The 26669-nt window shown below is 46.1% G+C and overlaps 2 protein-coding genes across 2 annotated transcripts; both read left to right on the forward strand.

The window, feature by feature from the left end:
- Nucleotides 1-4453: 4453 nt before the first annotated feature.
- On the forward strand, nucleotides 4454-10104 carry LOC136610742 (olfactory receptor 5AR1-like; the record flags this gene model as incomplete). Its single annotated transcript, XM_066589952.1, has 2 exons — nucleotides 4454-5347; nucleotides 10075-10104. Coding segments are annotated over exons 1-2 (924 nt in total), but the record flags the coding sequence as incomplete, so codon positions are not given.
- A 4670-nt stretch (nucleotides 10105-14774) lies between these two features.
- LOC136610080 (olfactory receptor-like protein OLF1) lies at nucleotides 14775-26328 on the forward strand. Its single transcript, XM_066589348.1, has 5 exons — nucleotides 14775-14788; nucleotides 15381-15991; nucleotides 16592-16878; nucleotides 25016-25031; nucleotides 26303-26328. The coding sequence occupies exons 1-5, from the start codon at nucleotides 14775-14777 to the stop codon at nucleotides 26326-26328; spliced, it is 954 nt and encodes a 317-aa protein (XP_066445445.1).
- The last annotated feature ends 341 nt before the right edge of the window (nucleotides 26329-26669 follow it).

Genomic DNA, 26669 nt, shown 5'->3' on the forward strand with positions numbered 1-26669 from the left:
TGATAAACATCTCAGCTTACAGTTTAGCGTTTGGTAACTTGCCCAGTGGAACGAAAAGTGCCATCTGGGAGATCCGATCGATTATGACCCAAATAACAGTATTCCCCTGCGACAGCAGCAAATCAGTAATGAAGTTCATGGACAGATGTGACCAGGGCCTGGACGAAATGGGCAAGGGAAGAAGAGGCCCCCCAGGATGTCTCCTGACACTCTTCCCCCTGGCGCACACTGGACAAGCAGTGACAAACGCCCAAACGTCCCTAATCATGTGAGGTCACCAATAGATTCTGTAAAGTAATTTGAGAGCTCCCTGGATACTGGGGTGACCGGCAAGGACCGAGGCATGCGTTTCCTCTATCACCTTCAACCTCAATGGTAAAGGAACAAACAGTTTGCCTTCCAGAAGGGCTTCGGGGCAGACTACTGCGCAGCCTGAATTAGAGGTGAGAGGTCAGAGAAGTTTGCAGCGAGAACCACCCCAGGGGAGAGGATAGTCTCAGGCCCAGACTCAGAATGTTCCGGATTACCAAAACCCCTAGGTAAGGCATCAGCTTTGACGTTCTTCAAACCAGGTGGGTAGGTAGCCAGAAAATTAAAGCATGAAAAGAATAGAGCCCACCGGGCTTGTCGAGCATTCAGCCTCTTAGCTGAATCTAAATAAATCAGGTTCTTATGGTCTGTGAGTACCAAGATCTGATGACGTGTCCCTTCCAAAAAATGCCTCTACTCCTCAAAAACCCATTTAATAGCAAGTAACTCTCGATTGCCTATATCATAGTTCCGTTCTGTAGAGGAAAACTTTCTAGAAAAATAAGCACACTAAGATTTTTGAGTGTAGAAGGCCCCTGAGAAAGTACTGCCTCTACTCCAAGCTCGGAGGTGTCCACCTCCACCACAAATGGGCAGGACGGGTCAGGTTGGACGAGGATGGGCGTGGATGAGAAGGCAGCTTTCAGGGTAGCGAAGGCTGCCAGCACAGCAGGGGACAAGTACTCACATCTGCCCCTTTCCTGGTGGGATCCGTTAAAGGTTTAGACACCACAGAGAAGTTCTTAATGAACTTGCAATAATAATTTGTGAACCCTAGGAAGCATTGCAGGGCCTTCAAAGTGGCTGGGCCCACTCCGTGATGGTTTTCACCTTCCCCGGATCCATCTAGATATCCCATAAAGTAACGACATACTCTAAAAATTAGATTTTCTGCACCCCAAAAACACATTTCTCCATCTTAGCAAACAACCTGTTCGCCCAGAGTCGAGTCAGGACGGTTTGAATATGTGCCTGGTGTGTCTCCCAGGCGGGAAAAAAAATAAGAATATCGTCCAGGTACACTACGATGAACACACCCATGATATCCTGAAAGATGGAATTCATGTAGGCTTGAAAAACAGCAGGGACGTTACACAGCCCAAAGGGCATGTCAAGGTACTTGAAGTGGCTGAGAGGCATATTAAATGCTGTCTTGCACTCACCCCCCTCCTGAATATGAATGAGCTTGTAAGCTCCCCGTAGGTCGAGCTTAGAGAACCACCGGTCACCGGTAACCTGGTTGAGGAGGTCGGGGATGAGCGGAAGGGTGTATTGGTTTCTGACTGTGATCTTGTTTAGCTCCCTGTAGTCTATACAGCGTCTGAGGCCTCCGTCCTTCTGCACAAAGAAAAAGCCAGCACCTACTGGAGACTCAGATGGCTGGATGTGCCCCCTGGCCAAACTATTCTGTATCTACTCCTTCATGGATTCCCTCTCTGGAACCATGGCATTGTCGATGCGCCCTTTTGGAAGTTTGGCCACAGGAACCAACTCAATTTTGCAATCCCATTCTCTATTGGGAGGCAAGGCTTCCGATAACTGTTTAAAAAAGACATCCAAAAACTCGGAGAGGTAGTGAAGCAGCTCAACCCCCTCGCAGGTGAAGATATTCACCTCCAATGGGTGTACGTGATTGGCACAGCAGGAACCCCACTTGACCAGTTCCAATGTGTCCCAGTTAACTACGGGGTTGTGTTCCCTTAGCCAGGGTAGCCCTAACACAATGTCCACAGACAGGTTCTTCATCACCAGAAAAGTACAGGAGTCAGTATGTAAAGCTCCTACTGTAAACTGTAACTGTAGGATAACGAAACTTACTAGGCCGGCCTGCAAGGGAGTGGAATCAATACCTGAGACCAGAATTGGAGGGTCTAAATGGAGAAATAATCCAGACAGTTGAGCCACGAACTCAAAGTTAACAAAATTAGAAGCAGGCCCAGAATCAACAAACGCTTGCCCAGCACACTAAAAAGACCAGAATTCTAAGGTGCAGGGTAGCAACATTTTTGACCTTACAGGGAGTACCTTAGCTCCTAGACAATTCTACTGACAACTGCCTAGGAGTGGAAGTTTTGCTTCCACGGCTTCTTCTTGCAGGTCACGATGCGAAGGCCCGGCTCTCTACAGTAGAGGCAGAGGTTCCTTCTTAGGCAATATTCCTGTTGTTGCTTGGGGTCATGGTTCCCAACTCCATTGGTTCTGTGGAGGGAGGTGATAAGGTTAGAACTACCGAGGATGTGGATGTACGGACAGGACTGGTCCAAGTGGAGCATCTTGCCCTCAAGCATCGGTCGGCCTGGATAGCCAGTGACATGGCTTGCTCCTTAGGTTTAGTGTGTGCCACCAAGAGGTCCTTGAGACCTTCCGACAGACCGGCCCAAAAAAATTCTTCAAGGCGGTGAAATTGAGAACAATAGTCCTCAGCCACCCTCCACCCCTGGCGCAAGGCTAGGAGTTTGGAAACCGCGAAGGCAGCATGGTCGGGTTCATCATATAGTTGGCCCAAGGCTGTAAAAAAGAGATGGTCGGGTAGGAGAGTAACCAGGTAAGGAGAAGGCCCAATTTTGGAGTTATTCCTTTAGATGAGTAATCACGATATCATCTTTCTGGTATTCCATGCTGGAGGTATGGGTTCGGAGGTCAAAATAGAGCTTGCAGCCTTCCTTGAACGCAAAAAAAACTGGCTTCTCTCCCCGGAAAAGAAATTGGGAAGAGTAGCCCGTGGTTCAGATACTGCCCAAGGAATGGGAGGGGGCTGCATTGAACCAGTAGCCACCCGCTGCTCCTAATGCTGCAGGTGGGAAGTCAATTTCTGAACCAGGTTAGTCAAAACCTGGACCTGGTTAGTTAAGGCCGCCACCGCCTCCATTGAGGGGTTCAAGGTTGCTGGTTGGATGAAGGAATCTGACTTCCTTTCGGCCAGTGTTACTGTCAAGACTAGGGTCCAGCATACTGGAAGTCCCTAAAAATGCCCACAACCCCTGTCCCTACCTACTTGCTCCCCTGGGCTAACTCCCAGGGTGACAACTGGGCGACGGTCCCTGCACTCGCTAGGGAAGTGGGACACGGGGACAGACGACAACAAACAGAGGGACAAACAAATGCTAAAGCAAGTCAGACGATCCAGGTCGGCAACAGGAGGGTACATGGTACAAAAGGGTCAGGCTTTAGGCAAAGTCAGGTCCAGAACACAGAGAGTCAAAACCAGGAGTCAAACGGGAGTCAAGCAAAGATAATGTGTGTGCAGCTGGAAGACCAAACTAACACTGGCAAAGATCAGCACACACAGACTGGTTTAAATGCTGTCAGAGCTCCCGCCCTAGCAGCTGATTGGGGCGGCAGTCTGACAGCAACAGAATACCACACAGTTGGAGCTGGGAAACAGCCCTCAGTCCTGCAAGATAGGCGAGGCTCAGGACGTGAGCCTGGTTGCCATGGCACCCAGAACGCAGCACCAGCCAGCGCCAGTAGCCTTCCTAACATCCCGGCGGCGAGGAGGAGCTCGGCGGCCAGGAGAGGTAACCAGGATCGGAGCTCCCCTGTGCCGCATGGCAGCCGCTTGCGTGACAGGACTGGCGGTGAGGACACGGATGACCTGCGAGCCGCTGGTCCTGACATCCAGACAATAAGGTACTACTAGCTATGTGTCATCACCTTGAAAATAGTCAGCAATGCTTACAACAAGGCAATGTGCCTTGTGACAAATGCAATGCTGTTTTACGTTGTTTGAGGATATAGATGTTCCATGATTGGACTGGCCTGCACAAAGTTCCAACTTGAACCCTACTGAACATTTTTGGAATGAAATGGCATGTGAACAGTGTCCATGCCATTCAACTGTGCAAAGAGTGTTAAAGCAGAATCTAATGCAACACGTGCAATAGATTTCCATAAGAGTCAGCAAATTAGTTATTCTCTATGATCAGAAATTATAAATCCTCATGGAATCAGTCTGCTATCAGATTATGCATCTCAAGAGATCCAGAACAAATGCTTTATAAAGGTAATGATTCTCAGCCGATATACAATTCTTTAATCTACATTGAAGACTGTGCACAGTTGTTTTCCATACCCAAGTATATTTCACATGGAAAAATTATGTTCACTTTTATATTAAATTGATACATGGAATTTTCGCAGTACCATGAATAACACACTTGTGACAGAATTTGTTCTCTCTGGTCTCTCCTCCAACCCAAACCTTCAGCTACCTCTCTTTCTGCTCTGCTTATTAGTCTACCTGATAACTTTACTGGGTAACCTTATGATCATTCTGTTAATTGGAATAACTCCGGGCTTGCAAACACCAATGTACTTCTTCCTTATGAACTTATCATTTGTAGATGTCCTTTATTCATCATCAATTACACCCAACATCATGGCCAACATTCTCTCTGAAACTAAGACAATCTCCATCATTGCTTGCGGAATACAATTGTTCCTCTTCATTGACCTGGCAAGCACAGAAGCCATGATACTTGCTGCGATGGCTTATGACCGATATGTAGCTATATGTAAGCCACTGAATTATACAGTGATTATGAACAAAGTTACCTGCATTACACTTGTTTGCTCAGTATATACTGCAGGATGTGTTAATTCATTAATTCACACATGTGCTGCTTTTAGTCTACCGTTCTGTAAGTCTAATCATATCAAGCATTTCTTTTGTGATATGAATCCCATTTTAAAATTGTCATGTAAAGATACATATCTTAATGAATTGTTGATGTTTGTTGTTGCTGGTTCATTTGAAGTGGGCTCTCTCTTATGTATAGTGATATCATACATCTATATTTTATTCACCATATTCAGAATTGGGTCTTCTACAGGTAGAAGCAAATCACTCTCCACTTGTATCTCTCACTTTACTTGTGTAGCCTTATTCTACTGCCCAGTTTTATCCATGTACTTGCGACCAAATTCTGCGTATGCCGTAGATCAGGACTGGGTAGCGTCAGTGTTCTATACAGTAATAATACCTATGTTGAATCCCATGATCTATAGTTTAAGAAATCAAGATGTCAAAAAAGCTCTGGTACAGTTTAATGTCAATATGATTCGCTGCGTACAGATGTAACAATATCATAATAACTTGTAATACATGACATCAGCTGTGCTTTGCTACATCTGTATCCAACTGTAGGATTTGACAGCAAAAATATTGCAACACGCAGCACTGCTCTCACCACCAAAATGACAAAAATCATGACAGAACTCTGACAGACATGAAATTAACCCTTTCCTGCTGCAGTCATTTTTGGTTTTTATTTTAATTTTTCCCCCGGCTTTTAAAAAAATCAGTTTTATTTTTCTGTGACATAGCTACATGATAGCTTGTTCTTCGCAGAAATGAGTTATATTTTTTATTGGTACCATTAAAGAACCATGTAATGTATTGGAAAACTTTTGAATATTTCTCAGTGGGCATAATGGAAAAAAATGCAATTGTGCCTTTTTGGAGTGGTTGTTTTACGTTCTTCCCAACCTTCGCATGTGTTTTTCTGTCAGTCAGTATGATAATGGCAGACGCAAATGTATATAGATTTTTCAATGCAGTACTGCTTAAAAAAATAAAATACCATTTTAAGGGAAAAAAATCCTTTGTGTCACCATCTTTTGATCCCTTACCTTTTTTTTTCTTATCTTGATGGGGTTATGTGAGTGCTGAATTTTTTGTGGGGTAGCCTGTAGTTTTAATTGAAAGCATTTTTGTTTACATAGGACTTTTTGATTGCCTTTTATTAATTTTTTACTTGGAGAGGAAGACCAAAAAAAGCGAAATTCTGTTATGGTGTATATTTATTTTCTGATGTGCTCATCATGTGGCATTAATAATGTGGTAATGTAATCAGTTGGACTTTTACAGACATAGCAAAACTACTTTTACATTTTTTTTATTTCTTTATGTTTTAAATGTGATAACTGGAAAAAAAAAGAGGGGGAGGGTTGAGCTTTTAATATTTTCAATATTTAAAAAAAAAATTTACTTATTTTTACATTTTTCCTTAGACCTCATACGGGACTTGAACTTGTGATCTTTTTATTGCTCATACAGAATAAAACAGTGCTATAGTATTGCATTGTGCTGTATTGTTATCAACAGGTGACATAGGCAAGTCTTGATAGGCAATCATTTGTGGTTCCTCAAGATCTCATTGCCGATTGGGGTATTTTAATGTAGCTTTCAGAATTAACAGGTGTATTAAAAGGGTTAACAGCCACAATTATTGTTATCTCAAATTGGCTGACACCCACCATGGGTTCAGATCCTGAGCCTGCTCCATACACAGATATCCAACATTTGCCGTACATGTATGGTACACGACGGAAAGGGGTTACATTAATGGGGTCTGCTAGGCATGGATAGAATCAATCATACCATCATCCATCCTACCAAGGATTCTGGCACAACATTCCATTGTAAGCCACAATGCAAATATGAAGACAGCCTTATTAAATAAGGGGAGATCGGAGAAGAGTCTAATGGCATCTTTAGATAGCTTGACAAGTAAGGCTGTGTCCACATATTGCGTGAACACAGCCTTAGGCTAAATCCTCCTAACCACACCGGTACATCTGCAAATTGCAGAAAAGTAGCAGTATTATTGTGGCTCAAGAGCACCTCAGTAGTTCCCTGTGAAGAGATTTCTGCTATTGTTATATGACTTTTCTTTCCATTTGTGGAAACATTGAGGTCACTTGCGAATCACATGAAAGCAGTGCTTTTACCATAACCCTTGTCACTGTGGAGGGCTAGAAATGAGTTGTGTTTGAGCCAGCTGCAGAAAAGAGAGGGTTCCTGCTACACAAGTGGCTGACAGCAAACTCTTCTCAAGTATAAGACTATAAAGTCCTTCTAGAAGGACCGAGATCAGCATTTTAGAGATTTATGTACTGTTTTCAAAAAAGTGGAAAGTGTATTCTATGCACAAAGCTTGGTTTGGGTACCATATTCATGCACCAAGCCTAGTTCTTGTACTAAATATATAGAGTATGCTGCCATATCTATGCAGTAAGCATGGTTCTGTTACTGTATGTCACAATGTATTGAGCTTATTTCTTGTACCATATCTATGTAGTTAGTTTAATTTTGTTATTATGTCTACAGCATTGTGAAAAAGTATTTGCCTCTCATCCCATTTCTTCTATTTTGCTAATTTGTCACATTTGAATGTTTCAGATCGCCTAACTAATTTTATTACAAATATTCAAAACCTAGATCACTTTTGTAAAAAAGTAACAATACTGGAGAAACCATTGTCGTATCTTTAGGGTTTCTCGGGTCATGTTCATCTGGTGTGATCTCCCATTTTCTGCGATTAGCCTTTTCATCTTTATTCTCTGAGGATATGCTGTGCCTTAAATGTCACAAATGCAATGCTGTTTTACACTGGTTTGAGGATATGGATTTTCCATGATTAATGTGAACAATGTCCATGGCATTCAACTGCAAAATCTCATGCAGCACATGCAATAGATTTATAGTAGAGTCAACAAATAATTATTAATTATTCTTTATGGAATGATTAGAAATTCTAAATCCTTATGGAATCAGGCTGCTATCAGATTGTGCATCTCTAGAGGTCAAAGGCAAATGCTTTATAAAGGTAGTTATTCTTAGTAGAGATGAGCGAGCACCAAAATGCTCGGGTGCTCGTTACTCGAGTCGAACTGCCCGCGATGCTCGAGGGTTCGTTTCGAGTAACGAACCCCATTGAAGTCAATGGGCGACCCGAGCATTTTTGTATGGGACCTATGCTTCGCTAAGGTTTTCATTTATGAAAATCTGGGAAATTCAAGAAAGTGATGGGAACGACACAGAAACGGATAGGGCAGGCGAGGGGCTACATATTGGGCTGCATCTCAAGTTACCAGGTCTCACTATTAAGCCACAATAGCGGCAAAAGTGCCCCCCCCCCAACAATTTTTACTTCTGAAAAACCCTCATTAGCAAGGCATACCTTAGCTAAGCACCACACTACCTCCAACAAAGCACAATCACTGCCTGCATGACACTCCGCTGCCACTTCTCCTGGGTAACATGCTGCCCAACCGCCCATTTCAGTAATAGTAGCAGTCAAGACAGGCCCCAGTAACAATTCCAAAGCAGCAGTATAGGGGGAGCACAGTATTAGTTCCATTTCAGTAGTAGTAGCAGTCTAGACAGGCCCCAGTAACATATCACTAGCAGCAGTATAGGGGGAGCACAGTATTAGTTCCATTTGAGTAGTAGTAGCAGTCTGGACAGGCCCCAGTAACATATCACTAGCAGCAGTATAGGGGGAGCACAGTATTAGTTCTGTGGGAGATTTCCAATAGGTTCACCATTTTATATGTATTTTCTGTATTTTTTGTCAACTGTGAAGATGCTATGTTGTGTTTCCGGTCTGAACCTCTGGGGGAAGGGAACATCACCCCCCCCCCCCACCTCCACAAGAATTGGAGGAGCAGTGCTCTGTGTCCATAAACTGGTCAAACCGGTTCTAACTGGCAAAAACCTATCTAGGAATGTCTGTCTTGGACAAGCAGAGAGGAGAAACAGGATGTTCTTCTCATGAGACCAAATTCAAGAATGAGCTGAGCGTGCTCACAGAAGTTCCTCCCAGATGGATGACCTCACAAGCTACCTCACAAATACCTCCCTCTGAGAATGACCTATCAGCTCACTAAATAATGTAACTGTATCCTAAATTACTTCACTTCCTGTGTTGAGATTTTATTTAAACTTTACGCGCGTGAATAAAGAGAGACTCTTTTGGGACACATGATGGTCAGACGTGTGGTCTTTAAAAGGCTCTCCAGGCCTGCATATTAGTTTTATCTAATTTGGACCACACAGTATATCGAATAGCGATAAATTGCGCTAACAGTTCCATTTCAGTAGTAGTTGCAGTCTAGACAGGCCCCAGTAACATATCACTAGCAGCAGTATAGGGGGAGCACAGTATTAGTTACATTTCAGTAGTAGTAGCAGTCTAGACAGGCCTCAGTAACATATCACTGGCAGCAGTATAGGGGGAGCACAGTCTTAGTTCCATTTCAGTAATAGTAGCAGTCAAGGCAGGCCCCAGTAACAATTCCGAAGCAGCAGTATAGGGGGAGCACAGTATTAGTTCCATTTCAGTAGTAGTAGCAGTCAAGACAGGCCACAGTAATATTCCCGTTGCAGCAGTTTAGGGAGATAACAGTCTCTTTCACATTTCAGTAGTTGCAGTATAGATAAGGCCCCAGTCACATTTATGTAGCAAAAGTGTAGGCCAACCCCACACACCTTGCTGTACCATGAGTGCAGGCGAAGCCCATAAAAATTACTAGGATTACACTGTAGGCGAGGGCCCCAAAAAATTGGGGTACCAACAGTACTAATGTACCTCAGAAAAATTGCCCATGCCCAACCAAGAGGGCAGGTGAAACCCATTAATCGCTTTGGTTACTGTGGCTTAATTTGTAACTAGGCCTGGAGGCAGCCCAGTTAAAATAAAAATTGGTTCAGGTGCAAGTTTCAACGCTTTAATGAGAATTGAAATGTATAAACATTGTTTACAAAAGTAATATGACTGAGCCTTTTGGGCCTAAGAAAAATTGCCCGTTCGGCGTGATTACGTGAGGTTTCAGGAGGAGGAGCAGGAGGAGAGGATGAATATAATACACAGATTGATGAAGCTAAAAGGTCCCCGTTTTTTATGGTGATAGAGAACGATGCTTCCATCCGCGGGTGCAGCCTACGTATTGTTTAGGTACCGCTGCTGTCCGCTGGTGGAGAAGAGAAGTCTGGGGAAATCCAGGCTTTGTTCATCTTTATGAGTGTAAGCCTGTCGGCACTGTCAGTTGACAGGCAGGTACGCTTATCCGTGATGATTCCCCCAGCCGCACTAAACACCCTCTTTGACAAGACTCTAGCCGCAGGGCAAGCAAGCACCTCCAGGGCATACAGCGCGAGTTCAGGACACGTGTCCAGCTTCGACACCCAGTAGTTGTACGGAGCAGAGGCGTCACGGAGGACGGTCGTGCGATCGGCTACGTACTCCCTCACCATCCTTTTACACTGCTCCCGCCAACTCAGCCTTGACTGGGGAGCGGTGACACAGTCTTGCTGGGGAGCCATAAAGCTGGCAAAGGCCTTGGAGAGTGTTCCCCTGCCTGCGCTGTACATGCTGCCTGATCTCCGCGCCTCCCCTGCTACCTGGGCCTCGGAACTGCGCCTTCTGCCACTAGCGCTGTCGGATGGGAATTTTACCATCAGTTTGTCCACCAGCGCCCTGTGGTATAGCATCACTCTCGAACCCCTTTCCTCTTTGGGTATGAGAGTGGAAAGGTTCTCCTTATACCGTGGGTCGAGCAGTGTGTACACCCAGTAATCCGTAGTGGCCAGAATGCGTCTAACGCAAGGGTCAAGAGAAAGGCATCCTAACATGAAGTTAGCCATGTGTGCCAGGGTACCTGTACGCAACACATGGCTGTCCTCACTAGGAAGATCACTTTCAGGATCCTCCTCCTCCTACTCCTCCTCCTCAGGCCATACACGCTGAAAGGATGACAGGCAAGCAGCATGGGTACCCTCAGCAGTGGGCCCAGCGGTCTCTTCCCCCTGCTCCTCCTCAGGCTCCTCCCCCTCCACCTCCTTTTCCTCCTCCTCAACGCACTGAAATATAGACATGAGGGTGCTCTGACTATCCAGCGACATACTGTCTTCCCCCGCCTCCGTTTCCGAGCGCAAAGCGTCTGCCTTTATGCTTTGCAGAGAACTTCTCAAGAGGCATAGCAGAGGAATGGTGATGCTAATGATTGCAGCATCGCCGCTCACCATCTGGGTAGACTCCTCAAACTTTCCAAGGACCTGGCAGATGTCTGCCAAGCTGGCCCACTCTTCTGTAAAGAATTGAGGAGGCTGACTCCCACTACGCCGCCCATGTTGGAGTTGGTATTCCACTATAGCTCTACGCTGCTCATAGAGCCTGGCCAACATGTGGAGCGTAGAGTTCCACCGTGTGGGCACGTCGCACAGCAGTCGGTGCACTGGCAGATTAAACCGATGTTGCAGGGTCCGCAGGGTGGCAGCGTCCGTGTTGGACTTGCGGAAATGTGCGCTGACCCGGCGCACCTTTACGAGCAGGTCTGACAAGTGTGGGTAGCTTTTCAGAAACCGCTGAACCACCAAATTAAAGACGTGGGCCAGGCATGGCACGTGCGTGAGGCTGCCGAGCTGCAGAGCCGCCACCAGGTTACGGGTTACGGCCGTTGTAACACACGACCATGCCCGGTTGGAGGCTCAGCGGCGAAAGCCAGCGGTCGTTCTGCTCTGTCAGACCCTGCAGCAGTTCGTGGGCCATGTGCCTCTTCTCTCCTAAGCTGAGTAGTTTCAGCACGGCCTGCTGACGCTTGCCCACCGCTGTGCTGCCATGCCGCGCCACACCGACTGCTGGCGACATGCTGCTGCTGACACATCTTGATTGCGAGACAGAGGTAGCGTAGAAGGAGGAGGAGGGTGGTTTAGTGGAGGAAGCATACACCACCGCAGATACCAGCACCGAGCTGGGGCCCGCAATTCTGGGGGTGGGTAGGACGTGAGTGGTCCCAGGCTCTGACTCGGTCCCAGCCTCCACTAAATTCACCCAATGTGCCGTCAGGGAGATATAGTGGCCCTGCCCGCCTGTGCTTGTCCACGTGTCCGTTGTTAAGTGGACCTTGCCAGTAACCGCGTTGGTGAGGGCGCGTACAATGTTGCGGGAGACGTGGTCGTGCAGGGCTGGGACGGCACATCGGGAAAAGTAGTGGCGACTGGGAACCAAGTAGCGCGGGGCCGCCGCCGCCATCATGTTTTTGAAAACCTCCATTTTCACAAGCCTATACGGCAGCATCTCCAGGCTGATCAATTTGGCTATGTGCACATTTAACGCTTGAGCGTGCGGGTGCGTGGCGGCGTACTTGCGCTTGCGCTCAAACAGTTGCGCTAGCGACGGCTGGACGCTGCACTGAGAGACATTGGTGGATGGGGCCGAGGACAGCGGAGGTGAGGGTGTGGGTGCAGGCCAGGAGACGGTCGTGCCTGTGTCCTGAGAGGGGGGTTGGATCTCAGTGGCAGGTTGGGGCACAGGGGGAGAGGCAGTGGTGCAAACCGGAGGCGGTGAATGGCCTTCGTCCCACCTTGTGGGGTGCTTGGCCATCCTATGCCTGCGCATGCTGGTGGTGGTGAGGCTGGTGGTGGTGGCTCCCCGGCTGATCTTGGCGCGACAAACCTTGCACACCACAGTTCGTCGGTCGTCTGCACTCTCAGTGAAAAACTGCCACACCTTTGAGCACCTTGGCCTCTGCAGGGTGGCATGGCGCGAGGGGGCGCTTTGGGAAACAGTTAGTGGATTATTCGGTCTGGCCCTGCCTCTACCCCTGGCCACCACACTGCCCCTTCCAACCTGCCCTGCTGCTGCACTTGCCTCCCCGTCTGAAGACCTGTCCTCAGTAGGCTTAGCAAACCAGGTGGGGTCAGTTACCTCGTCGTCCAGCTGCTCTTCCTCTGAATCCTCTGTGCGCTCCTCCCTCGGACTTACTGCCCTTACTACTACCTCACTGATAGACAACTGTGTCTCATCGTCATCGTCCTCCTCACCCACTGAAAGCTCTTGAGACGGTTGCCGGAAGTCCCCAGTCTCCTCACCCGGATCCCGGGAACTTTCCAAAGGTTGGGCATCGGTCATGAGAAACTCCTCAGGTGATAGAGGATCCATTTTTTCGTACTCAAGCCCGGGACCCGAGAACAGTTCCTGGGAGCCTGCCTGCTCTTCTGAATGTGTCATTTGCTGGGAGGGAGGAGGCTGGGAGAAAGGAGGAGCAGCGAGAGGATTCAGGGATGCAGCAGTGGATGGAGTAAAAGACTGGGTGGTGACGGTGGATAGATTGCTGGATGCACTTTCTGCCATCCACGAGAGGACCTGCTCACACTGCTCAGTTTCTAATAAAGGTCTACCGCGTGCACCCATTAATTGTGAGATGAATCTGGGGACCCCAGAAACTTGCCTCTCTCCTAATCCCGCAGCAGTCGGCTGCGATACACCTGGACCAGGAGCTCGGCCTGTGCCCACACCCTGACTTGGGCCTTCGCGCCCTCGCCCGCGTCCTCTAGGCCTACCCCTACCCCTCAGCATGGTGTATTACGAGTAGAGCAGAAACAGAACGCTGTAATTAAATGTGCCGCTTATTGGCCTGTGGTTGGAGGCTAACTTCGCTTACGGAACGCACAGCAGAGCCAGGAAACAATTATGCGCAAGCCTGTAGTCAGACCTAGGTGCGTATGACTGAGCTGCTGGAATTCACAGGGCAGAACCAGTCAAGTGGCCAAAGGCCAGTGGTAGGCCTTAAGTATTTTGCTTCAATTTTTTAAAATGGTGAGGTGAAAAACCGTATGCAGCGTATATATGTATACTCTTTCCCTCTGGTGGGATGATGGCGATCATGTAACGGACACAGCAGAGCCAGGAAACAATTATGGGCAAGCCTGCTGTAACGCTTAGCTGGGTAATAATTAGCGACTACTACCCCCAGCAGACACGCAGTAAACTGTAGACGGTCACAGGCTTAGCTGGGTAATAATGAGTGACTACTACCCCCAGCACACACGCAGTAAACTGAAGACGGTCACAGGCAGCCCAAATATAGTATTTTTTTCGAATTTTTGGGAAAAAGCCCACTGCTTATATAGCCTGTATATGGATTTCTCTGTTGGAGGATGACTGTGGTTATTGAAAGCACAGTGCAGCCAGAAAAAATTATGCGCAAGGCTGGGCATTAATGAGCGACTACTACTACTACTAGTAGTAGTACTACTTTATTTATCTATCAACATCGCTGTATGAGGGCTTGTTTTTTGCGGGATGAGTTATATTTTTCAATGGCATTATTTATTGTACCATATAATTTACTGAAAAACTTTTTAAAAATTCTAAGCGGAGATAAATGGGGAAAAAAACGACATTTCACCATCTTTCGGTGCATCCTGCTTCTACGGCGCACAAACTGCAACAAAAACAACCTGATATTTTTATTCTATGGGTCGGTACGATTACTACGATACCAAACTTATATAGTATTTTTTTTGCTGTAGTACTTGTATTTTTTTTTAAAGATATTAAATTTTTTTCAATTATTTTCTGCGGTCATTTTGTGCTCGCAATTACTTTTTTATTTTTTCATCTATGTATTTGAGCAAGGGCTCATTTTTGAGGGATGTCCTGTAGTTTCCGATAGTATCAATTTGGAACACATACGACTTTTTGATCACTTTTTATTGCGTTTTTTCTGGGAGACAGGGTAACTAAAAAAGTGTATTTCTGGCGTTCTTTATTTGTTTTTTTGGACGACGTTCCCCGTGCGGGAAAAATAATGCACTACTTTGATAGATCGGACTTTTACGGACGCGGCGATATAAAATACTTATGTTTATTTTATGATTTAGAATTTTAATAGTAGATATGGAAAAAGGGGGGTGATTTAAACTTTTATAACTTTTTTTTTTTTACAATTAAAAAAACTTTATTGATTTTTTTTTTACTTTACTTTGAAGTCCCCCTAGGGGACTTTAACATGCAATGCTTTGATCGCTCCTGCAGTATGACGTAATGCTACAGCACTACGTCATACTGCTTTTTTACAGGCAGTCTATCAAGCCAGCTCACGGGGATGGCTTGATAGGCAGTCTTCTAAGGCCGCCCTGGGGCCTTTCATTAGGCCCCTGGCTGCCATGACACCTGCACGGCTCCCCCGATCTCACTGTCAGAATTGACAGAGGCAATTAAAGGGTTAATAGCCGCGATCGGCCGAACGGCTGAGCGCGGCTATTGCCCGCGGATGTCAGCAGTAATAAACAGCTGACGCCCGCGCTATATGGAGGGAGATAGCGGCGCTACCTCCCTCCATACACGTCCTGCAATAGCAGGACGTAGTTTTACGATAGCCCCGTCACTAAGGGGTTAATCTACATTGAAGACTGTGCACAGCTGTTTTGTGGACCCAAGTATATTTCACATGGAAAAATTATGTTCACTTTTATATTAAATTGACACATGGAACATTTGTAGTAACATAAATAACACACTTGTGACAGAATTTGTTCTCTCTGGTCTCTCCTCCAACCCAAAGCTTCAGCTGCCTCTCTTTCTGCTCTGCTTATTAGTCTACCTGATATATTTACTGGGTAACCTTACGATTACTATGTTAATTGGAATAACCCCGGGCTTGCAAACACCAATGTACTTCTTCCTTATGAACTTATCCTTTGTAGATGTTCTTTATTCATCAACAATTACACCCAACATTATGGTCAACATTCTCTCTGAAACTAAGACAATCTCCATCACTGCTTGCGCAATACAAATGTTCCTCTTCGTTGAACTGGCAAGCACAGAAGGCATGATACTTGCTGCGATGGCCTATGACCGATATGTAGCTATATGTAAACCGCTGAATTATACAGTCATTATGAACAAAGTGACATGCATTACACTTGTTTGCTCAGTATACACTGCAGGATGTGTTAATTCATTAATTCACACATGTGCTGCATTTAGTCTACCGTTCTGTAAATCTAATCATATCAACCATTTCTATTGTGATATCAATCCCATCTTGAGACTGTCATGTAAAGATACATATCTTAATGAAGCTTTCTTGTTTTTTGTTGCTGGTGTTACGGCACTCTGACCCCCTGAGCGCCAGGTGGGGTGCCCTGAACTTCCCACACCCCACTGTCCCTGCCTACTTGCCTCGGCCCTGGCTAACCCCAGGCGGACAACTGGACGGCGGTCCCTGCGCTGGCTAGGGACCTGGCGACTGACAAGAGAAACTAACTGATGGGGGGACAGAGTGCGGAAAGAGAGGCAGATGGAAATGACCAACAGAACTTACAAAGCAAAGGAAGGCTGGAGATGGAAGCTGACAGGCAAACTAGAAGGAGACTGACTAGCAACTAGTACTGACTGAGACAGGCTGACTAGATGCAAGCAGAACCAATAACTGGCAGTGAGCTCAGGTCACTGCCAGCCTTATAAACGACAGACTCCGCCCCGGGGCGGAGAGTGGGAGGAGCCAGCTCCCCCACTACTGCACAAGAGAGGTGGAGAAGTGCGGGCGGCGCCCTACGGGCGGACACGCCCACGCCACCGCACACCAGCTGCTCCACGTCGCCGGGAGAGCCCCGATGTCAGAGCTCCAGGACGCCGGAGCCGACGCCGGAGCAGCGCGCGCTGACCGCGGGACCCTGCGCCGCCCTGCATGGTAACAGCTGGTTCATTTGAAGTGGGTTCATTTTTCTGTATAGTGATATCATACATCTACATTTTATTTACCGTATTCAGAATTGGATCTTCTACAGGTAGAAGCAAGTCACTCTCCACTTGTATTTCCCACTTTACTTGTGTAGCCTTATCCTATGGCCCAACTTTCTTCTTGTACTTGCGACCAAATTCTGCGTATGCCGTAGATCAGGACTGGGTAGTGTCAGTGTTCTATACAGTAATAGTACCCATGTTAAATCCCATGATCTACAGTTTAAGAAATCAAGATGTTAAAAACGCTCTGGTACAGTTTAATGTTAATATGATTCACTGCGTACAGGGATAATAATATCACAATAACTTTTGTGTTGCATAACATCAGCTGTGCTTTGCTACATTTGTATCCAGCAGTAAGATTTGACAGCAAAAATAGTGCAACACGCAGCACTACTCTCACCACCAAAAATATAAAAATCATGATGGAACGCCGACAGAAATGAAATTAACCTTTTCCTGCTGGAGTCATTTCTGCTTTTTTTTTTTTCATTTTTCCTCCAGCTTTTAAAAAATCATAACGTTTCATTTTTCTGTGACATAGCTACATGATAGCTTGTTCTTTGTGGAATGAGTTGTATTTTTTTATTAATATCATTTAAAGAACCATATAATATTTTGGAAAGCTTTAGAAAATTTCTCAGTGGGGCATATTGGAAAAAAATGCAAGCGCACAATTTTGGAGGGGCTGTTTAATGTTTTTCAAAGCCTAATTTATATGTTTTATTCTGTTGGTCAGTATGATAATGGAAATAACAAATTTATATGGGTTTTATAATAAAAAAATTAAATACCATTTTAAATAAAATATTTTTTTCTGATGGTGTTCACCATGTATGATTAATAATGTGGTGTTGTAATGAGACCGAGCAATACTACTTTTAATTTAATATTTTTCCTGAGATGGGACTTGAACTTGTGATCATTTTATCGTTCATACATTGTGCTGTATTATTACCGGCATGTTATCAACATGCAACATAGGCAAGTCTTGATAGGTGATCATTCGTGGCTGCTCAAGATCTCATTGCTGAAAGTGGTATTTTAATGAGACCTTCAGAATTAACAGTAGCATTAAAAAGAGTTAACAGCGCCTTTAGTGTTATCTGACACGTACTATCGGCTCGGATTATGAGCCTGCTCCATACACAGACATCCAACATTAGTTGTACATATATGGCACACAATGGAAAGCGGTTAAGTTAATGGAGTCTGCTAGGCATGGATAGAATTAAATATACCATCATCCATCATATCAGCCACAATGCATACATGAAGAGAGCCTTATTAAGCCGCAATGCATATATGAAATAAGGGAAGATTTGAGGAGAGTCTAATAACACTAATGGATACCTTCACCAGTAAGCCGGTGTCCACATATTTCGTGGACACAGCCTTACACTAAATCCTCATAACAATACCGATACACCTGCAAATTGCAAAAAGGTAGCAATATTGTTGTGTCTCAAGAGCAACCTAATTAGTTCTCTGTAAAGAGATTTTTTGCTATTCTCATGTCACTTTTCTCCCCATTTGTGGAAACATTGAGATCACATGTGTTAGTGCAAAAATTAATATTTGCTATCATATATGCTTTTGGGGTTCAAATTCTTAGTTAGAGGTAAGCTCAGGAGATTAACTCTTACCACAACAACAGCGTGATCAAAGTAATCTGTTTATTGATTGACAGGCAACAGTTTTTATAGGGACACATGCTGCAATTACAGTAATTCAAATCTATTATAATTCCTTTTTTGCCATTGGTCAAAAGAATCAAAGACAATATGAATATGCAAGATAAGCTTTAACATCCAAAATGCCAGACAAACGCTTGCAAGCATAGAAATAGTCATACATGGTTAACTTCTTGGAACAGTAACTCTAAATAATACGTTGTTTAGAGAGAATGTTTAGGAACATAATGTGAACAGCTAGGAACATGTCAGTTTGACCCACCATCCAGTCTAAATGCCAGTTGTTATTTTCTGGAGCAAAAGCCTTAGTCATTCACTCAAGGCTGATTGAATAACTATTTAATATCTAGCGAATCACAGGAAAGCAGTGATTTTACCATAACCCTTGTTGCTGTGGAGGGCTAGTTTTAGGTTAACTGTGTGAGACAGCCTCAGAAAATGGAGTGTTCCTACTACACATGCGGCTAATAGCAAACTATGTACTAAGCTTATTTCTTGTACCATAGCTATGTAAATCGTTTGATTTTATTATTATTATATCTACAGTGCTGTCAAAAAATATTTGCCTTTCATCCGATTTCTTCTATTTTTGTCAATTTGTCACATTTGAATATTTCAGAACACCTATCCAACTATAATAAAAATATTCAAAACCTGGATCACCTTTGTGAAAAAGTAATTGCCCCCAAAATCTAATAACCGGTTGTTCCACCAATGAGAGTAGCAACTACAATCAGATTTTTACAATAATTTGCGATGAGTGTTTCAGTTCCCTGTTGGGGTATTTTGGCCCACTCTTGTTTGCAGAATTCTTTTTATTTAGCTACATTTAAGTCAGGTATATAAAAGGGTTTTTGACCATGAGCTGCCTATTTTAGGTTTTGCTACAGCATCTTTAATGGGATTTAAATCAGGACTCTGATTTGGCCATTTCAAAATCCTAATATGTTTTGAACCTTCCTGATGAGGCTACGATATCCCGTAGCGGAAACACGTTGAACCGAGTTTAGCATTTCTTCAGCAGTTGATCCACTGCACATTTTTGGCGAATCATTGGCTCACAGAAACACCATATTGAGCCGCAATAATAGACGATTGTCAACTTTGCATTTGAACCCAGTTTAGCATTTCTTCAGTAGTTGATGCAATGCACATTTTTGGCTAATCATTGGCTCACGGAAATATCATAGTGAGCCGTGATGATAGACGACTGTCAGCTTTGTATTTAATATCTTCTCTTCAACTAGCCGTAAAAAGTGTGTCCCAATACAATCAAGAGACACAGCCACGGCCCGTTGTTGAAACCGACAGTATTCATTCATATTGAATAGCTGTAGTACTTGTTCACTAAGTTGGGAACAATACGTCCATTCCCATTGAGCCAAACTTGATGATTTTTTGTCTCAAGTTTCCAGTGACTAGAAACTTGTTAAGAACCGGATATTCCGGATCCCCCGGTACTTTGCAACCATTGATATCTTCAAAGGTGGCTCATTGGCTATTATTTTCCCTACTAGTTGATAGGGATTTTATATTACTTAATCTTTCTATTCGAGTGTCTGTAAAGTTAGGATTTCGTTTGAACAAATCCTTTTTATTCTTTTGTAATTTAATAAAGGTTACGTTTTAGAGAGTACCTGAGAACCCTCATAGCAACTACAATCAGATTTTTACAATAATTTGCGATGAGTGTTTCAGTTCCCTGTTGGGGTATTTTGGCCCACTCTTGTTTGCAGAATTCTTTTTATTTAGCTACATTTAAGTCAGGTATATAAAAGGGTTTTTGACCATGAGCTGCCTATTTTAGGTTTTGCTACAGCATCTTAATGGGATTTAAATCAGGACTCTGATTTGGCCATTACAAAATCCTAATATGTTTTGAACCTTCCAGAAGTGGACTTGCTTGTGCGCTTCTGTTCATTGTTCTGCTGCATAACCCAACTGCGCTTGAGCTTAAGTTCACAAACTGATGGGCCAACATTTGCCTTCAGGGTTTTGTGATAGCTGAATTCATAGCTCCATCAATTATGACAAGTCATCCAGGTCCTGCAGAAGCAATGTAGTCCCAGACCACCGCACCACCACAACCATGCTTGACTGTTTGTATGATGTTCTTATTGTTGAGTACAGTGTTAACTTTCCAGCAAATGTAATAGAACTAGAGATGAGCGAGCACCAAAATGCTCGGTACTCGGTACTTTTCGTAATGCTAGAGAGCTCGTTTCGAGTAACGAACCCCATTGAAGTCAATGGGGGACTCGAGCATTTTTCTATAGGACCGATGCTCCACATGGGTGATGACTTGTGAAACACCAGAAAACATCAGAAAGTAATGGAAACACCACAGAAACAGATAGGGAAAGGCAGGGGCAGCATGCATGGCTGCATCAGAGGCTCTCAGGTCCCACTATTAAGTCAAAATGGGGGCAAGAACCTGGCGGTCACCCCTCTAACAATTTACTGGGGACAAACCCTTATTAGCAAGGCACACACACTGGCACATCTTAGCTAAGCACCACACTACCTGCAACCAAGGACAATCACTGTCTGCGGGTGACACCGCTGCCTCTTTTCCTGGGTTACATGCTGGCATTGCTGTCCAACCCTCCGCACAACCCTGCGTCCACAGCGCACACAAAATTTTCCCTGCGCAGCGTTCAGCTGGCCTCATGCCACACGCTCGCTTCATAGCCACACCACCCTCATGTCTATTTATAAGTGCGTACTGGATGAGGAGGAACCGGAAGCACACACTGTAGAGGGTTGGCAGGGCTAGGCAGCGAACCTCTTTGAAAATGTGGGCGATAGCCCACAATGCTGATGAGAATTGATGATAAATTAACGTACAATCATCATTTCAATCCCGTGTCACCTCCGTCACAAAATTGTCAGGAGCCGCAAATGTGGGCATAAAGGAGACTCCGGTGCCAGCACTTCTACACATCTCCACAATGCAACAATACTCTGTGGGAAGCACGTGAGCGGGCCCAGGGTCAAGCTCGGTCCCAGCCTCCACCTTGTGTGACCCAAGGGGCCACGAGTTACATAGCAATGGGAAATCCATGTGTCCCCACACAATTCATTCTGTGTAGATGTCAGATAGTTCAACACCGCAATGGGCGGTCTTTGAGTTCCTTGGGCTCGCCTATGCTGTCGGTGCACAAAGATGGTATTACACAGGAAGAAATCAGAGTGCCCAAACACGGCAGACTTTCACCCCGTTAAGGACCTCGGCCTCAGCCCACATTTCTGCCCTAGTCAGTCAATGTATTTGTGCCAGACAGGTAAAACACGACGATGGGAAGTCTTTGTGCACCCACAGCATAGACGAGGCCAAGGAACTGAAAGATGATATTATACATGAGGAAAACAGAGTGCCCAAACATGGCAGAGTTTCACCCAGCCAAGGGCCTCCACCCACATTTCTACCCTCATCATTCAGTGTATTTTGTGCCAGACATGTAAAACCCCACAATGGTAAGTCTTTGTGCACCCACAACATAGGCGAGCCCAAGGAATTGAAAGATAGTATTACACATGAAGAAATCAGAGTGCCCAAACATGGTGGAGTTTCTCCCCACCGAGGACCTCCTCCTCGGACCACATTTCTGCCCAATTCATTCTTTGTATGTGTCAGATAAGTGAACAATGCAATGGGGAAGCCTTTGTGCACCTACAGTACAGACGAGCCCAAGGAACCCAGGGACAAAATTAAATAGGAAGAAAAGAGAGTGCCCAAACATGGAAGAGTTTCACCCCGCCCAGGACCTCGGCCCACACTTCTGCCCTAGTCATTCTGTGTATTTGTGCCAGATAGGTAAAACACTGCAATGGGAAAGCTGTCTGCACCCTAGCCAAGTCAGTCAGTGTATTACTGCCAGACAGATAAAACAATGCAATGGAAAGTCTTTGTGCACCCATAGCATAGGCAAGCCCATGAAACTCAAAGATGGTATTACACATAAAGCAATCAGAGCACCCAAACAAGGCAGTTTCACCCCGCCAAGGACCTCGGCCTCGGCTCACACCCTCAGTAATCGTGGGCATAAAGCAGACTCGGATGCTAGTACAGCTGTGAATGTCTCTTTAAATCAGTAACGGTTGCTTTCATCGCTCCAAAGACTGGATGAACCACAAAGAAGTTCCACAGGCCATACCTGGCGCAGTTGATTCTTCCCTCCAGGACCTTGGCCTCTGTCCACACCCTCAGTAATTGTGGGCCTCAAGCGAACGCGGATGCTAGTGCAGCTGTGAACGTCCCATTAATGCAGTAACGCTCATTTTGTTTGGCCCAAACCACTGTCTCAGATAACTGTGGTAACACTAGAGAAAATACATGTTGCCCACCGCTGATCCCCAGACCCCAAGCAGGAGGAGGAGGTGGCATAATAAGGCTGAGAAACCATGACTGAGGTAGGAGCCGCAATATTTGTAAGGGAAGTACGTGAGCGGGCCCTGGGTCAGGCTCGGTCCCAGCCTCCACCTTGTGTGACCCAAGATGCCCTGAGATAAATAGCTATGGGAAATCCATGTGTCCCCACACACTTGATTCTGTGTATGTCAGGCAGCTGAACACCTCAATGGGAAACCTTTGTGCACCCACAGTATAGCCGGACCACTGTAACATTTCTGGAGCAAGAATATAGGCGGACCCCAATAACATTTATGTAGCAAGAGTATAGGCGGACCCCAATAACATTTCTGTAGCAAGAGTATAGGTGGACCCCAGTAACATTTCTGTAGCAAGAGTATAGGCGGACCCCAGTAACATTTCGGTAGCAAGAGTATAGGTGGACCCCAATAACATTTATGTAGCAAGAGTATAGGCGCACCCCGTAACATTTATGTAGCAAGAGTATAGGTGGACCCCAGTAACATTTCTGTAGCAAGAGTATAGGTGAGCATCTGTAACATTTCTGTACCCAGTGTATAGGCGGACCCCTGTAACATTTCTATAGCAAGATTGTAGGCGAACCCCTGAAACATTGGTGTACCAAGAGTATAGGCGAACACCTGAAAAAATTTGGTTGCCAAGAGTGTAGGCGAAGGCCGGAAAAATTAGTTAGATAACACTATAGGCAAGGGTCTATAAAATTGGCGTACCAAGAGTACAAGTGTACCCCTGAAAAATTGCTCAACCGCGAGGGCAGGTGAAACCCAAAAAACATTTTTTTAAAGATACAGCTCGCTGTTGCTTAATTTGTAACAGAGCCTGGAGGCAGTCCTGTGAAAAAAAATTGGTTTCTGATAAAGTATAAATACTTTTGAAACTTTAAAAAATTATAAAAAACTTTTAAACAGAGCCTTTTGGGCTGCAGAAAAATTGGCAGTTCAGCGTGATGACATGCTGTTTTAGGAGGAGGAGAAGGAGGAGTAATAATATCCGAGAGTAATTGACAAAGCTAATTCCCACTTTTTTTGTGGTCATAGAGGATGCATTTTTCTTCTGTTACAGCAAAAATAATCATTAGGTTTCACTGCTTTCCGCCGGTGGAGAAGAGAAGTCTGGGGAAATCCAGCCTTTGTTCATCTTTATGAGTGTAAGCATGTCGGCACTTGCAGTTGACAGGCGGGTACGCTTATCCGTGATGATTCCCTCAGCTGCACTAAACACCCTCTCTGACAAGACACTAGCGGCAGGGCAGGCCAGCACCTCCAGGGCGTACAGCGCAAGTTCGTGCCACGTGTCCAGCTGTGACACCCAATAGTTGTATGGAGCAGAGGCATCACAGAGGATGGTGGTACGATCAGCTATGTACTCCCTCACCATCTTTTTACAGTGCTTCCTCTGACTCAGCCTTGACTGGGGAATGGTGACACAGTCTTGCTAGGGAGCCATAAAGCTGGCCAAGGCCTTGGAGAGTGTTCCCCTGCCTGCGCTGGACATGCTGCCTGATCCCCGCTCCTCCCCTGCTACTTGGCCCTCGGCTGTCTTCTGCCACTAGCCCTGTCAGATGGGAACTTTAGCATCACTTTTTCCACCAGGGCCCTGTGGTATTGCATTACTCTCGTACCCCTTTCCTCTTCGGGAATGAGAGTGGAAAGGTTCTCCTTATACCGGGGGTCGAGAAGGGTGTACGCCCAGTAATCCGTGTTGGCCAGAATACGTCTAAAGCGAGGGTCACAGGAAAGGCAGCCTAACATGAAGTCAGCCATGTGTGCAAGGGTCCCATTATGCAACACATCGCTGTCCTCACTAGGAAGATGACTTTCAGGATCCTCCTCCTCCTCTTCAGCCCATACACGCTGAACAGATGAGAGGCAAGCAGCATGGGTACCCTCTGCAGTGTAGCCAGCTGTCTCTTCCCCCTCCTCCTCCTCTTCCTCTTCCCATTCCCCCTCCTTCTCCTCCTCCAAAAGGCGCTGAGATATAGACATGAGGGTGGTCTGGCTATCAAGCGACATACTGTCTTCCCCCATCTCCTGTTCCAACCCCAAAGCGTCGTCCTTTATGCTTAGCAGCGAACTTCTCAGCAGGCAAAGCAGTGGGATGGTAACGCTAATTATGGCCGCATTGCCGCTCACCATCTGGGTAGACTCCTCAAAGTTTCCGAGGACCTGGCAGATGTCTGCCATCCATACCCACTCCTCAGTAAAGAAATGCGGAGGCTGACTACCACTCCGCCGATCATGTTGCAGCTGGTATTCCACTATTGATCTACGCTACTCGTACAGCCTGGCCAACATGTGCAGCGTAGAATTTTAGTGTGTAGGCACATCGCACAGCAGTCGATGCTCTGGCAGCTGAAACCGACATTGCAGGATCCTCAGGGTGGCAGCATCCATGGTGGACTTGCAGAAATGTGCGCAGACGCAGCGCACCTTGCCGAGCAGGTCAGACAAATGGGGGTAGTTTTTCAGAAACCGCTGAACCACCAGATTGAAGATGTGGGCCAGGCATGGCATGTGTGTGAGGTTACGGCCGTTGTCACACATGACCATGCCCGGTTGGAGGCTCAGCGGCGAAAGCCAGAGGTTGGTCTGCTCTGTCAGACCCTGCAACAGCTCGTCGGCCGTGTGCCTCTTGTCACCTAAGCTGATTAGTTTGAGCACGGCTTGCTGAGGCTTGCCCACCGCTGTGCTGACGCGCGCGACCGACTGCTGGCGACATGCTCACACTTCTTAATTGAAAGGTAAACGTGGCGGAGGAGGAGGAAGGGGAGGGTTTGGAGGACGTGGCGTAAAAAGCCGCAGATACCAGCACCGAGGTAGGACCGGCTATTCTGGGTGTGGGTAGGACATGAGCGGTCCCAGGCTCTGACTCGGTCCCAGCCTCCACCAAGTTCACCCAATGTGCCTTCAGGGAGATATAGTGGCCCTGCCTGTCAGTACTTATCCACATGTCCGTGGTTAAGTGGACCTTCCCAGTAACTACGTTGGTGAGGGCACGATTTATGTTGCGGGAGACGTGCAGGTGTAGGGCGGGGATGGCATACCGGGAAAAATAGTGGCGACTGGGGATCGAGTAGCGTGGGACCGCCGCCGCCATCGTGTTTTTGAAAGCCTTTGTTTCCACAAACTTGTACGGCAGCATCTCCAGGATGATTAATTTGGCAATGTGCATGTTTAAAGCTTGTGCATGCAGGTAGGTGGCGGCGTATTTCTGCTTTCACTCCAACGTTTGTGTTAACGACAGCTGAACGCTGCGCTGAGAGACATTGCTGGATGGAGTGGAGGACAGTGGAGGTGAGGGTGTGGGTGCAGGCCGGGAGGTACTCGTGCTTGCGTCCTGCGAGGGGGATTGGATCTGTGTGGCAGGTTGTGGCACAGGGGAAGAGGCAGTGGTGTCACCCGCAGGCGGTGAATGTCCTTCGTCCCACCTTGTGGGGTGCTTGGCCATCATATGCCTGCACATGCTGGTGGTGGTGAAGCTGGTAGTGGTAGCTCCCCGGCTGATCTTGGTGCGACACAGATTGCACACCACTGTTCATTGGTTATCCGTACTCTCACTAAAAAACATCCACACCTTTGAACACCTAGCCTTCTGCACGGAGGTTTGCCGCTAGGGGGTGCTTTGGGAAACAGTTGGGGGATTCTTTGCTCTGGCCCTGCCTCTACCCCTGGCCACTCCACTGCCTCTTCCAATCTGTCCTGCTGCTGCACTTGCCTCCCCCTCTGAAGCCCTGTCCTTAATAGGCTTAGCAAACCAGGTGGGGTCAGTCACCTCATCGTCCAGCAGCTCTTCCTCCGAATCCTCTCTGCGCTCCTCCTTCGGACTTACTGCCCTTACTACTACCTCACTGACAGACAACTGTGTCTCATCATCCTCATCCACAAAAAGCTCTTGAGACAGCTGCCAGAATTCCCCAGCATCATCACTTGGACTCCGGGAACTTTCCAAAGGTTG

Source organism: Eleutherodactylus coqui, chromosome 2 (genome assembly GCF_035609145.1).
Source record: "Eleutherodactylus coqui strain aEleCoq1 chromosome 2, aEleCoq1.hap1, whole genome shotgun sequence".
NCBI classification, from domain to species: domain Eukaryota; kingdom Metazoa; phylum Chordata; class Amphibia; order Anura; family Eleutherodactylidae; genus Eleutherodactylus; species Eleutherodactylus coqui.